Source organism: Cebidichthys violaceus, unplaced genomic scaffold, assembly GCF_023349555.1.
Source record: "Cebidichthys violaceus isolate CVI_PGR_0920_01 unplaced genomic scaffold, fCebVio1.0.p SCAF_1, whole genome shotgun sequence".
Lineage (NCBI taxonomy): Eukaryota > Metazoa > Chordata > Actinopteri > Perciformes > Stichaeidae > Cebidichthys > Cebidichthys violaceus.
In genome coordinates, this window is record NW_027176262.1 from 14,952,019 (window position 1) to 14,966,219 (window position 14,201).

Below are 14,201 nucleotides of genomic sequence, written 5' to 3' on the forward strand. Positions count from 1 at the left end.
GATAGGCAACACACTATTGACAGTACTATACTGTGAGTTGGTCACTCGGGTATAGTTCCATCATTGTTCAAAGTCAAAAAACAACTTTATGATGTTAGTTTTAATGAATAAATGTTACTGCTGGGCAACGATTAAAATTTGTAATCTCATGATTTTCTGCGATTAATCGATTTACGTTTACGTATTAAATAAATATCCTCGTCTGTGTCCTTTTTCAGAGGTTTTCACAATGTCATTAAGGGTTGCCATGGCTAAATCAACACCATCATTTCCACTAGAGACCAGGAACGGTTGTGATATTTTTAAAATCTCTTTCAGTTCCTGTTTTTGCCAAATTGCTGCAATGTCAGCAATTTTGCAGTATTTTATGTTGTGGCAATTTATCATGTTCTTTTTAGATGTAACTTGTATTGGTTATCTCTGAATATTGTGTGCATGTAGACAGCTCATCCAGACCTCACAAACTCGGCGCCATCAGAACTCACCAAACCCAAATCACAAATGTATCTGGAAAATCCCCCAGTAAAACGTTGCTTTGTACGATATGCCAGGGTTCAGTTGTAAGGGTTAGTTTAGTTTCCATATTGGGTAAGTATTGATATCGCTACGTGTCTAACAAAATGTCTGCATGTATTAATGTACAACCCCCCCCCCATTAGCATTCTTCAAAATAATGTGCATTGATAATAAGAAGGCCGTCTTGTGAAGTATTTTGTTTTGTTTTTGCTGGTTGAGTGATGGGAATGTTGAGTGATGTGCAGCTCAGTGGAGTAAAGTCTCTGTTTGTTCGTCAGCAGCGTAAGAGGAAGCGTCTGGAGCAAGGAGTGGTGTTCATAGATGATGAGCTGGAAAATGAGCCTTCAGGTGCTCAGACCTGGACCACAGAGCCAAACCCCCAAGCAGCTGGTCTGTCCTCATCGTGCTGCGTGAGTACACTCCAGACATAGAAGCTGAGTGACACCAATAATATTGCTTTACTGATACATGAGGCAAATGTTGTCCATACATTTGATAGGCATGTTTCAGAAGAGATTTTGACATGACTGACTGACTGACTGACTGACTGACTGACAAAAATGGGCTGTTTTTTAAATGAAAAGACAGCTTCATTTGTTCTCCTTTACTTGTCATGTTATTTGTTTGGGAAGGTGGTCCTCTGACATGTCTGAACGAACAGAAGTGGGCCTTAAGTTAGAAAAGGTAGGAGTGCTACACTGTTTGTATTGGGGAGGCTCTCAAAGTCAGTGGGGTCGACTTCAACCATCTCGTCTATACATGTGTTTTGTTGTGCTTTGTATCAGTTAGTTGTAGTGCAGTTAGGGTCAACAATCAAGCACAGTTCATTACACAGGGATTTAACGATTGTTACTGTATAGAGACGAAAAGGAGTTGGTTTCCAATGAGCGATAACCCCACAGGATCCAGTATTTCTCATCCATGTTGTTTTGTAAGCTGAGGGTAAAAGTTATCTTTTCCATGAAACATAAATAGTTGATTCAGTAACTACAAAACGATCCATAGTGGGAGGGTTTCTCTGAAGCCAGGATTTGGTAACAGTTTTTGAACGGTGGTCAATAACCCTTGTACAGTTCAGGCTCCATGATATTGAGAGAGAGAAATGAAAACATCAGTACCATGCCTAGTATTTTTTTACATTAAATGTCCCATTCTCTACCAAAACGGCTGACTACATGTGGAATACCAAAATATGTGGGCATATTGAATGATGGACCTTTCACTGTAGACACAGGTGTAACTTGTTTAGTTAATGATGACTCGGTTCTTTAAATGTCTCCGTAAAGCCGTTCCTGTGAGCCAGCATGCACAACATTAAGGCTCAGTAAAGCGGACGCCTCAATCATTAATGTCAGCATTTACACCTGTGCTTTTCTTGTAACAGCGTATCGATGTATCTGCTGTGAAAAAGGTCCATTATGCATGTGGTGCAGTTTACCAAGACATTTAATTTGTCTTTTTATGAGATGTTAAAATGTCTGTTGTGATAGAATAAGAAGAACTACTTTATTAATCCCTTTTGGCGAAAATCTGTGTCATAAATGATCCATAGAAACACAGAGTGGTTAATCCTCTCATGTTGCTGGTAGAGTAGATTAAAGTATAGCTCCTTTTGGACCGTTTATTTAAAGGTTTCACTGTCAGCAATGGGTTCAGTATTACCATTCACTAACACCACTGGGTGGCGGTATACTCCACCAAATCCACTGAGGCTGTGATTAAAGTTTCAAACATGTATGGGCTTAAAAACGGAACAATTTTCAACTTTGCAGGTATTCATGTTTTCACAAACGGATACATTTGAGTTAACAGGAAAGTAATTATATTTAAATGCAAGGTTGATACAAAGTATGCTAAAGTATAACACCATACAAAACAGGCCATTGAGACCTTCAGAACAAGGACATTTTGGCAGGCTCTCACTTCTTTAAGGGGCTGTTTAAGATTTCAGACAGGTTAGTATTTGGTTTAGGTTAGTGTAAGGGTTGGGCTCAGGCATTTAGTTGTGATGGTTGAGGTTAAAATATATTAAGTCTATAAAATGCAGATTTATTTTCTGTGGATCCTCAATGAATTGACTAGTTGTTTCAGCTCTACATTTATTATAGACCTGGTTATTAGACTACATTGGTTTTAGTTAGGTGGAGCTAATAAACTGACAACTGAGAGTATTTTGAAGCTGCATTTCCTGAGTCATCAAGTAATATGTTTCCTAAAGTTATCTGCGATGCTGTTTCTGGTGAATAATCTATGTTCATGAGATCTCTCCAGGTCCCAAAGACCAACAGGTTAGCCATAATCACTCAATGTGCACAGTCACAGAATGCGGCTCACAGGAATGGTTGAACTCTCACAACTGGGTCTTAGCATGCCACAGGTGTGTGGCTTGGATTTGGAGCCGTGGATGGTCGGAGGTGGAAAAAAAGGTGGAGGGAAAGTGAAGTCGAAAAAGTGCGTCCGTCTCTGGTTTCCCTGCAGCTACATGACCCTGGCTCTTTTGTCCCGCGAGCGCTGACTGACGGCCTGAATGGGGCCCTTTGAAGCAAGCTCCAGTTTTAATTAAGAGGGTTTGCCTCGCCTGGACCGCTGATCTGTGAAAGCCACGGGGATAAATATTGAATGGGGTTCACCCACTGGTTACTGCGCCCGAGGGATAAACAGGTGCTTTGGAGGGCAGGTATTTGCCAGGGCCCCCTACCTGCACAGTGTGGTCATGTTGGGAGGAGGGGGTGTTCGGTGTCATGTCTTCCAAAGTATCGGCTATTGAAGCCTACCCTTATTGGAGTGAATTCCAAGCCCTCGAAAGCTGTGGAATGAGGAGCAAATTGGCGTCCAGTGAGAGGCGCCAGTGATACCTAAGTGATCCACTGCCTGCGGCCCCTCAGTGCCCTCGGACTGGCCCCCTGGAGTGTGAGATTTCCATCTCTCAGGTGTTGGCAGGGAGTCGAGCAACAGAAGCCTACCTGTGAATATTCTGAGGTGTTCAGTAACACCACTGACCTCTGTTCCGTCAATTCCAGAAAGCTTTAGCTGTTGCATACACTTACACCTGGAGGTGTAGGTGTACCAAGGGAATTACGTTTACCTGGTAATAGACCTGAAGACACGCAGACCAACTAAAGACACGTAGTACACCTGTCCTATACAGTGTACCTGTAAATGCTGTCTAATGAGAAAAAAAGTTTACTCTCATTACATATTGTTTGAAAGACAAAGCTAGCGTTCTCATAGCTAGCGGCACCCAAAGAGCTACACCAATGGCCCTGTTATGTTCTTGTTGCTAGCAAAGCTGGCGCCTCTTTTGCCCCTTTTGCCCCTTTTGCCAGTTATCTGCATTCCTTCCGAGGGGGTGTCTGCTCTGGGCTGTGGGGCCAGGCTTGATACCTTGTTGTCCTGGCATCTCAGGAGGCAGGCGCGTAAAAGGATACTCTTGTGTCAGCTGTTTCCTGCTGCAGCTTTTGACAAGGGCCTCTATTCATCAGCAAGCCCTTCTACACCCATCCTCCCCCCACCTGCCAATGAATAAGTAATTATTAGCCATCTTGGGGCAGGATATTTGGATGGCTCTATTTAATGTGGCAGCAGCAGGTAAGGTGATCGGGCTCAGGGCCCAGGCTGTGGAGCGCAACTGTTCCAGAGGAGAAAGGTAACCTGAACTGGTGTTGGGGCCCTGCAGCACCTCTGTTTGTTTTTCACATGGGCTCAGGGCTCGTTATCCCTCTTAACTCTGAGAGAGGGCTCTCTCTGGCCTACACTCCATCGCACATTGTAATATTTGATGGGCAAACATGCTTGGAAAATCTGAGCCGCCCGGTAACTCGAGCTACTCGTCTATCATCAGAAGTGCTACCTTCTGATCTCTATGATAAGTTGCGATGCCTGACGACACATACCATTCATTTTTACGTGGAATTATTCAGGTCATTTTTTGAGGATTTAGGGATAAACTTGTTTGCCAAGCTTGCAAGTTTTGTTAATTCAAGGAAAAAAGAATCAAACTACTGTACTGTAGAGCTAACTTGGTGTTAAGTGTTTGATTATCAAATTTGAAACATCCGAATAACGTCAAATCTGAACACTTCTAATGAGTTCTTTAAACTTTCTGCTCTTTGGGGTTGTAGCCTGTCTTCCAACACAAAGATATTAGCCAGGCAAAGACAAAGCTTTCAGCCTCACTTTTGACTGCTCTTCCTAGGAAAAAGTGAATCATTATTTTATCCCAACTCATTTAGTCGACAAGTAAACAACTGAAACAAGGATTGTTTTGTTAAAGATTTGTTTTCCACTTGTTTTTTTAACAGACACAAGTAAATATGGAAATTCAATGAACCCTAATTGTATTATTATATTTGTTTTTGCAATTTACTTTTTTATTTTAGTGCCGCATAGCTTTGAAATGACTACTATTGATGATATATTTTAGACCACAGAATCTTAAAGTTCTAATACTGCATTTGATTGGATGGTGTATGTGAGTAGACCACTTAAAAGAGCTCAACACATAAGCAGGATCACTTTCATAAATGTTGCCGGCTACACTTCAGCTGTAAAGGGGTGGGGTGGGCGGGCATCCGCCACGTCACCAGGCGGCCTGTTTTGGAGCAGCTAGATTTTGTCAGTCACCACAATGGTGGCCTATCATCTTACAGACTCCAAAGGTCATCTGGTGGAGAGGGACAGGACACCTTATGTATGATGCACATTCTTTCTGCTTCTCCATGAGTTAACCAAGAGAGGATACAAGGCAGTCTGTCAGAGTGGATAATAGTGATGACTCGTGAGGAGCCTTGTGTATCATAACACGCCCGAAAGCTAAATGTAGTACGACAATGGAGAACATTTTCGGTGTTTAATACCTCAAATGATGACATTGGATGTGTGTACATGAGATCTTTACGTTTACTTGTGTGGATGGTACACACACCTCTGTCTGCACTCAGCGTCTCCTCTCCTCACCCCACTTTGTGTGCAGAGGGAGTGTTTGCCGCCCCTCTCTCTTTAAACGTTTGCTTTTTGTGGGCATTGCTGCCTCTCCGGCGGTGCCCGGCTGCATCCTGTGCATAATGCAGCCTGCAGAAGCTTCTGCTCAGCCCTTTCAGCCTGAGCCCTGCATGGGTGACGCTCCAACACAAGCAATGGCAGCTGGGGCTCTGGCGTGGCTCATTGTCATGACATGACTCAGGAAGGACTCAGCCAGACTCTCTGTTCTCAGCTGAGATGGACGGCACAGCGCCACTTAATTAAAGGCAGTCATTTTTAAGTATTGTATTATTGTTTGTTATTGATTGAAAAGCATTTTCCAGAAATGTTGGTGTGTTTTATGCACGTTTTGCGATCCCTAAGGGTTAAAATAACAGACAAAAAGCCTTGAATACCCAAATCCCCCAAAAGAAAAGCTCTATATACTTATGTTACAAATTAATATTTAAATAGTTGAATATTCAGGTCCAGTCCTACAGACTTACAGCAAATGTGCTTTAGCATTCTTGCAGTGTGTTTCCATTCAATGGTGGAGCAACGCAGGAACAGGTTGCTTTCAATTTACTTACTCTGAGATAATGATTCCGCTAATGTTGAATTCAACCATACCATGAATTCAAATGTATTGATGAAATCAATTCATTGCCCAGCTCTATTTGAAAAAACATCATTCATGTTTCCATTCAGTTGTTAAGCGAACCTTTGTGAGAGTGTAAATGTTCACTACTTGACGAGGGTTTTCCATAATCCATTGAGCTCAACTCTTTTTCAACAAAGGCAAAAACCACCTCAAGTAAACGTAAAAAAAATTTAGAAATTGTATCTAGTTTTGAAGTTTCCTTTCTAGGACGATACGATGGGCATAAAAATATGTGAATGGAAACATGTATACTGATGGAAATCCAGCGTTGATATAAAAAGACAAGATTCATGATGGGAATTTAAAAATAATAACGAAGTGTGTTTTATAGTCAGCGCTGTAAAGGACTGTTTTATTTGCATAAAAATGACAGTTGCCAGTGTTTTTATTTAACCGAACAAGATGTGACTCGACTGCTGTACTGAGCGGTTGAAATCTAGCGCATAACCTCCGTGTTTGTGTCTGTTTCTCTTTCCAGTCCCCTGAACCCTGCTCCCTGTGCCTGTGTGCTTCAGCCAGAGACGGTGTGAAGGACAAAGACAGTGAGAAGGACAAAGACAGTGATGGCAAAAAGAAGATTCCTAAGATCTTCTTTGGTACTCGCACACATAAACAGATAACTCAGATCACCCACGAGCTGAAGCGCACCGTTTACTCCAGTGTGCCCATGACCATCTTATCCAGTAGAGCTCACACATGTGTCAACCAAGGAGTGGCGCCTCACTTCAACCGCAATGAACGCTGCAAGGACCTACTGGATGCCAAAGATGTGAGGACGAACACTTACATACACGCATACATTCACATTAAACCCATTTTCAACTTCAGCTTTAAAGTAAGACTCAAGCTGAAACGTCACTCCCTGTAAGCAGGAGGATGTTTCCTCTCTCATAGAGAACATGAACACCTCGTGAAGATGACGTTTCTTTTTTTGGACAATTACTAGTAAATCAATTTGCCTAAAGCATTATCGTCAGTAGAGGAATTTCAATATTGCCCAACCTTAAAATATATATGTCACCCAATAAGTTATAAGACCCGTCGATACAGAAATTCTTAAGACATTTTATATGTTTGAGATCGATTGGAAACATTGTCACCACAACATTAGTTGGACCAGTGAGCATTTCTCCACTGTTAATTGTCCCGCTCACTTCATAACTTGGTCACAATCCTTCAAGGAACCAAATTTAAAGGATTCTCATCTAAATTGTTTGTCTTTTGTTGTATGTTAACTTAAATGAATATTACCTCCGGTATCTACTTTAAAAACCCAGACAGGCCATACATGTGACATGTGACTTTCATCCCACTAAAGGCACAACCTGTATGTGTGCTATAGTTGTTTACTAGGTCAACCCCCCTATTTGTTTGCATTCTCTTGTCTCAATAAGAACTCTTCTGGACCTGAATTGGACTCCTTTGACCCCCTTCTAGCTGTGAAATCCAACACCACATGACACACTTTCTCCATGGAATCAAACCGTTATCTACTGGTTACAGAAGCTGATGAAAGACAACATATAACCGACCTAACATTTTATGACAACTTTATAATACTAAATACTCACCTGACCTCAAACCATCATGTACCCTGTAACACAAACCCACAGGTAACTATCACTAACCAGACAAAACTCCTTCAACAATGTAGCCTCAGCAGCAATTATGCTGCTACAATATCCACAATTGGTCCAACCGGCTCTTTCAGACACTTGTAAATCCCCTCACTGCTTTAAAGTTGAGGTTCCTAATGCAACAAGGACAATTACGCTGTCAGTGGAGGTGTTTGCCTCCCATGGCAATTCTCTCACTTTATTCTATTAAATAGCTGGCCCAGTCATTACCCCTCACTGGAGAGGATGTTACTGATGCTCTCTGTCTCATCACCTCAGGGTGTAGTCTAGTCAGTGTCAGGTGACCATGCTGTGTAGACGCACAGTGATTCATACACAGTAACACCCATCGTCTTAAGTCAAAACACCTACCGAGTGTTTTAACTGCACTGTAACCTGTCTTGACTTTCCCAAATGTGGCTGCATGTCTATTAATCTCCCCAACTCCCCTTTCACTGAGCCCACCGTGTTCAGTTTCAGCTAAGTGTCCAAGCTTAGCACATGACTGTAAAAGGTAGACCATTCCATCCACAGATCATTATTGTGTCTGGAGGTTACTGAGTCCACCGGTGTACAGAGTTTGTGTTTGACAGTCACCTCAAGCTGTGAAATCCTAAAGAACAGGGTGGGACATCTGAAGCAGACACCTCTGTTGACAGTGTAATTGGGGTTTGGTACATGAGATGCTGCTTCTTTACACTTCTACATTCACTGTATGAGTGTCAGGACATGTAACCCACAACAATACCTGGACGACCTGATCATAGGAAGCCTCTGAAATACTGTACGTCACCTCTGGTTCCATGTGACACTAGAGAGAAGAAAATAAATCAAACGTTATCTCAGATATATAAGAACTTCTAATGTAACACATTTTAAACTGTCTGGATTAGTAGTGACAAATACAAAGGAATACATAACATGTAGCTGATATTGTAGGCTTTTAGTGTTTCCCCTCTATATACAGCTGCAACAACTGATTGGAGTTGCCAATTGACAGAAACTGCAATTTTGATCATCAGTTAATCATTTTGATTCTCACATTTTCTTTTTCTAATCTTCTCTGATATGTTGGGTTTTGGATAGAGATACACCAATGGCAATTTTCTCTGCTGATTTCCAATTAAACAAAATAAGAATAAAAACAGACCTGTGTATCCTGTTTTTTTGCAGATTCTTATTTCTTTCTAAGAACTATAATTGACAGCAAAGCTCCAGACTTACTTTTTTCAACACCGTCCCAGAACCGTCAGCAACAATAATTTTAACCTCCCCAAAGTCAATTGGGGTGAACATTTTCAATGTTTTTTTTTGTTGTTTTTGTTTACTTTGTTGTTGTCTCCCATAGTGGTTATTTGCATAAAAACACATTCAACTGATTGTATATTTAAAACGATCTGGCATTAATAGTTTTAATTACACATTACAAGCTGCTTTAGAGTGAGGGTTTTTGAGCTGAGCCCAAATTTAGTTCAGGAACCTCTCCCCTACAGTGTGTGGAGATCCGTACAGTGTTAGGTTCCTGCAATGAAAAGGGACTCTGTGTGATCAGTCAAACTGCGTCTTCCATGATCCGTTGAATGCGGCTGACTTTGAATGAAAAATGTGTGTATTACAGGGCAGGTCATGCAGCTACTACCATGGTGTCCAGAGGATGCGGGACCAGCGCACACTACGCGCCTACGGACTCCATGACGCCTGGGACGTTGAGGACCTTGTCTCTCTGGGCAAACGGCTCCGGTCATGCTCCTACTATGCTGCCCGTGAACTTATGCAGGACGCCGCCATCATCTTCTGTCCATACAACTACCTGCTGGACCCAATGATCAGAGAGAGTGTGAGTAGAGTATGGAAGAGAGAGTGCAGGCATTCTAGAACAATCTGAAGGGAGCAACAAGATTACTTCTTAACAAAGGACCAGATCATGTGGAGAGTTCAGGGATTAACCAATCCCTCTTCTTCCTCTCTTGCTTTCCGTCTACATTTTCACCAGATGGAGATCAACCTGGCAGGCCAGATCGTGGTGCTAGACGAAGCCCACAACATTGAGGACTGTGCAAGGGAGAGTGCCAGCTACACTTTAGACCACCACAGTCTGCTGCTGTCCAGGGATGAGCTTGACAGCATGGTCAAAAACAAAATCAGACCCTCCAAACACGAGCCACTCAGGGACTTCTGCTATAGCCTGACCAAGTTTGTGATTCAGTGAATTAATTGCTCATCTGTGGTGCTCGTAATTTGAGTAATATTAACTAAGAATGTATTTTTGTCCATGGTGTAGCTGGATCCAGGAGAGCCAAAGCCTGATGTCTGAACGGGGATATGAGAGCGCCTCTAAAGTCTGGAATGGAAAGGATGTACTGGGCATCTTTCACAACATGGGCATCACTGCTGACACCTTCAGCATTCTGAAGGTACATCAGATATCTAAGCTTTACTTCTACATGTTTGAGGTTTACCGTACCTGTACACTGCCAGTATTAGTCAGTCCACTTCAAATGTTCACTCTTAAGCCTTCAGTACCGAACCCTCACTGATTTTGATGGACATCAACTGTGTGGTCAGTGTAAGGGCCTCAGTGCAGAAGGGTGTTGGGGCTCACTGTATGTGTAATGGGACAGCAATCATGTTTACTCGCCACAGTAATGCCTGAAAATGTCCATAAATAGATACATTAATTGGGAGTATTTGTTGTTTGCTATGTGATAATAAGCAAAATAGCACAGTTGGACCAAATCAACATATTTTGAAATTACCATCATGCATCATAAGCAAAGTACATATTGTGACATGTGGGTTTATTCTTACAGGAAGAAAATCCTCTAGCTTCTAGAATGTTCTTGTTTCATTCAGTGACTTGGCGGGATCATGCATCAAAGTCTATGAGGACAATAGAAAGGGGCAATCATGAACCTTTCCTCCACCGTCTTTAGACAATGTATTACATGTTGGGCTTTCAGTGGTTGTTGCTTCAGGAACTTTTCTTGAAATGTTAAATCTCTTTCTAAAGTATTGATCACAATAGGCGTCTGTATACGATTGACAGGAGCAGTAGCTAAATCAAGCTTCACTGTATTTCAGTAACACCTATATCAGATGTTTCTAATACTCCATCACCAATAGTTTGCTTTATACAGATACTTACGTTTTTTTAAATGTGTACGTCACATTTACTGCCACATCTGCCGGTTTATTTTAAGGTGGTTTACAGTCCTGACACTTCCCAACGTCGAGGAGAAAACCAAACAAAATCCTGTTCATGCTTAGTATTTACAGGTGTTCCATTGTCATGTTTATCACGCCATTCAAGGCATTCTTATTGTGATGTGCTTGTATTTGAAGTTTGACACCCAGAAAATGACGACCTTGTGTGTTCTGCATGTTCTTATTTGGTTTTAGATGTCCTGTAATAATCAACAGCACTGTTGTTTTTTTTCTCACACGTCTTCCACTGTGACAGAAAAACCTGGCAGCAGTGTTGGAGAAAGAGGAGCGTGTTGGTTTGATCAATGGTAAAGAGGATATGGTTCAGGTCCCAACCATCAGCTCAGCAACCTCCATTGTCCTCAAAAATCTCTTCATGGTGCTGGGCTTCATGTACTCCTCTGAGGACAACTGCAGGTCAGAGACCAACCAAAGAAAGCTAGATCAAAGTCCTGTGCCATGCCAGTGCCTCAGATGAACTAATATAAAGGGGTTTAGGATTGAACGATGGCTTAGGTCTCTGTGTGTCTGTAGGGTTGCTGAAGACTACCGGATCGCTCTGCAGAAGACCTACACTTGGACAAACCAAGTCCCACCCGACACCCCTGATGCCCAGGGCTTTATTGTTCGGCCATACCACAGGAAACGCCAGAGCGCCCGAGTCAAGACAGAAGTACTGACACTCAGCTTCTGGTGCCTCAACCCCGCCGTGGTGAGAGGTTAGAGATGGCACATCATGCCATGTAGGCCAAACTGATTTATTACTGATTGCTTAATAAGTCTGATGACTTAATAAGTCTGTAATGAAAGTTACCTGCCAAGTGCTGGTAAAATATGTCACAAACATATTATAATGTGTTCTTCTATCTCCACCGTGCCAGCCTAAATATGATATGCTTATGGCATAAATTCCAGCTGAAACACTGCTTGGAGGTTGATTGTGTCTCTGTCTCCCAGGCTTTCTCTGACTTCAGCAGGTCAGTGCACAGCATCGTGCTGACATCAGGAACCCTGTCCCCCATGGGCTCCTTCTCCTCTGAACTTGGAGTGAAGTTCTCCATCCAGCTGGAGGCCAACCATGTCATCAACAAGTCCCAGGTCAGTAGGGTTATTTGTGGTGCAACGGACCTTAGTTGGTCCTCGATCCATATGGATCTAACTCTAGGTCTCAGCAGCTTATAATACAAAATGAAATCTACTAATGCCAAGATATTTTTTGTCAATAAATATACAATCTTTAATTTCCTAATCATTTGAATTGTGTGTTTTTATGCAAATAACCATTATAGATGACTATAACAAAGTAAAAGGATAACACTTACAACTTTTTTTTGTAAAATAACATTTTACACTGACTTCAGGACAGTTGAAATTATTTTTCGGGACAGTGGTGAAAAATAGCTGGAGCCTTGTATACCTGCTGTAATAACAAAACAACGACAAAAAACGGTTTGTATCAGTGGATATGGCTTATTAACGATCGGTATATTTGCCCTCTTTTTTTCTGCTGATCTAATCTGTGTCTCACAAATGTGATCCGTTGCACCTGACATGGTAAACCCATGTCACTCAGCTTCTGGAAACAATGACTTCTTTGACAAAGAATATGCTGTATAAAAGGATATTTAGCTGCTCGATTCCTGGATGTTTCATTTGATTATACGACTTAAAACCTCCCTCCCTCAGGACTCATTGGAATCCCTAAGCTTCCTGAAAGCATCGTGTCAGAAAGAGAGATATGATGGTATCCATCAGTCTGTCAGGTTTTAAGGTGTATCACGCCATTGGAAACTTTGACCCTGTCTCCACATGTATACCACTTTTGTCCAGCAGATGTCACAGTCTGATCATTAGATTGCAATAATGTTGTAACTTGGACTTACGACTCAGTGCCACCGCTAATTTGGCATTGCACATGAGAATGTTTTCGAAAAAAAGCTGATAATGATACTGTGTTTGGGCCTTTGAAAACTATTTTTGGGCCAACATAATAATAGCCAGATATATTTAGATATATGAAGTATGTTGGTGATATGACCTCAACATTTCTAATGCCCTCTCCTCAGGTTTGGGTGGGCACTGTTGGTGACGGACCCCAGGGCAGAAAGCTCTGTGCCACCTTCCAACACACTGAAACGTACGCCTTCCAGGACGAGGTGGGGCTGCTGCTGCTCCATGTCTGCCAGGTCGTAGCCAAGGGTGTGCTCTGCTTTCTGCCTTCTTACAAGGTAAAAACCACCAAGACATGCTCCACTCAAACAATGAATGAATCTGAGTCTGTAAATTAGTGGTGGTTGCAGCGTTGATTATATGGGTGTTGTTGTGAATGCAAAACCAAAAGGAGAACCAAATCAGAAGGTATATGATGATCAGATCAACAGAATAAGAGAGACACTTCATTCATAACGTTGACATTCAAGTTTGATGAAGATTAGCAAACACAAATTTGAGGTCCTTAGTATTATAGTAGACTTCCATTACAGTGGCTGCTTATTGTTTCCGACTCTTGTGCTTCCAACTAAACATTTTCACTAAGGTAAAAAAAAAAAAATGTTCTGCTGCATGCAACACACACCTGTATTAACGGGCCGGTGTAGCAGCAATCTAACAGTACCATACATTACACTTATATGTAATATAATAGAACCACGTGTTGCAGTGTGACGTTTCACAGTCGAGCCTCACAGTCCCGCAGACTCGATGCATTGCCTTGAGTTATTTTTACGTATGCTGTGGGTCATGAGCTACGAAAGAAAGCCTGCCTAACACTTTGAATTCTGTTTTAAATCTATTTCTTGTTTGTTCACAAGCATGTTTCACACCAACAGGGTTTCAGGTGAAAGAATAAGGCTCAAATATTTTCACACACACCACAATTTCTACAACGGGATGAATAAAGTATCTTCTGTTCTATGAGAAAACATCTAAGCAACAGATTAATTTAACAGATTACAAAAATATAGTTATGGTCTTATCTACATGTGCTCTAGATGGGGCAATTATAACTTTATTCATTTATCTAAATTTACTCAAAACTACATTGTTACAGTGTTAAGATGATTAACAGTTAGAACATATGTTTCCACATTCTACCACTGGGAGGAGCTAGAGACCATAAATTGGAGTCAGGTCCAGAGTTCTGGTTGTTTGAAGGGATTTTATTAAGTTTTCAAAGCCTAAGCTGGATTCCAACAGATCCCACTGCTAAGAAGCCGCTCTTGCTCGTGTCATATGTTACAATAGAT

At 41.7% G+C, this 14,201-nt stretch overlaps 1 protein-coding gene across 3 annotated transcripts in view; it reads left to right on the forward strand.

Annotated features, from left to right (window-relative positions):
* The window catches only part of brip1 (BRCA1 interacting helicase 1), an 84,707-nt gene that overhangs the window by 4,387 nt on the left and 66,119 nt on the right, over nt 1–14,201 (forward strand). For 2 of the 3 annotated variants that reach the window (XM_068712335.1, XM_068712343.1), the window contains exons 6-14: nt 795–926; nt 6,615–6,905; nt 9,371–9,589; nt 9,746–9,945; nt 10,034–10,166; nt 11,213–11,373; nt 11,491–11,668; nt 11,914–12,054; nt 13,023–13,184. In XM_068712335.1, the coding sequence (XP_068568436.1) occupies nt 795–926; nt 6,615–6,905; nt 9,371–9,589; nt 9,746–9,945; nt 10,034–10,166; nt 11,213–11,373; nt 11,491–11,668; nt 11,914–12,054; nt 13,023–13,184 (1,617 nt within the window). The remainder of the gene's footprint in view (nt 1–794; nt 927–6,614; nt 6,906–9,370; nt 9,590–9,745; nt 9,946–10,033; nt 10,167–11,212; nt 11,374–11,490; nt 11,669–11,913; nt 12,055–13,022; nt 13,185–14,201) is intronic. The other variant, XM_068712352.1, reaches the window with a different exon arrangement.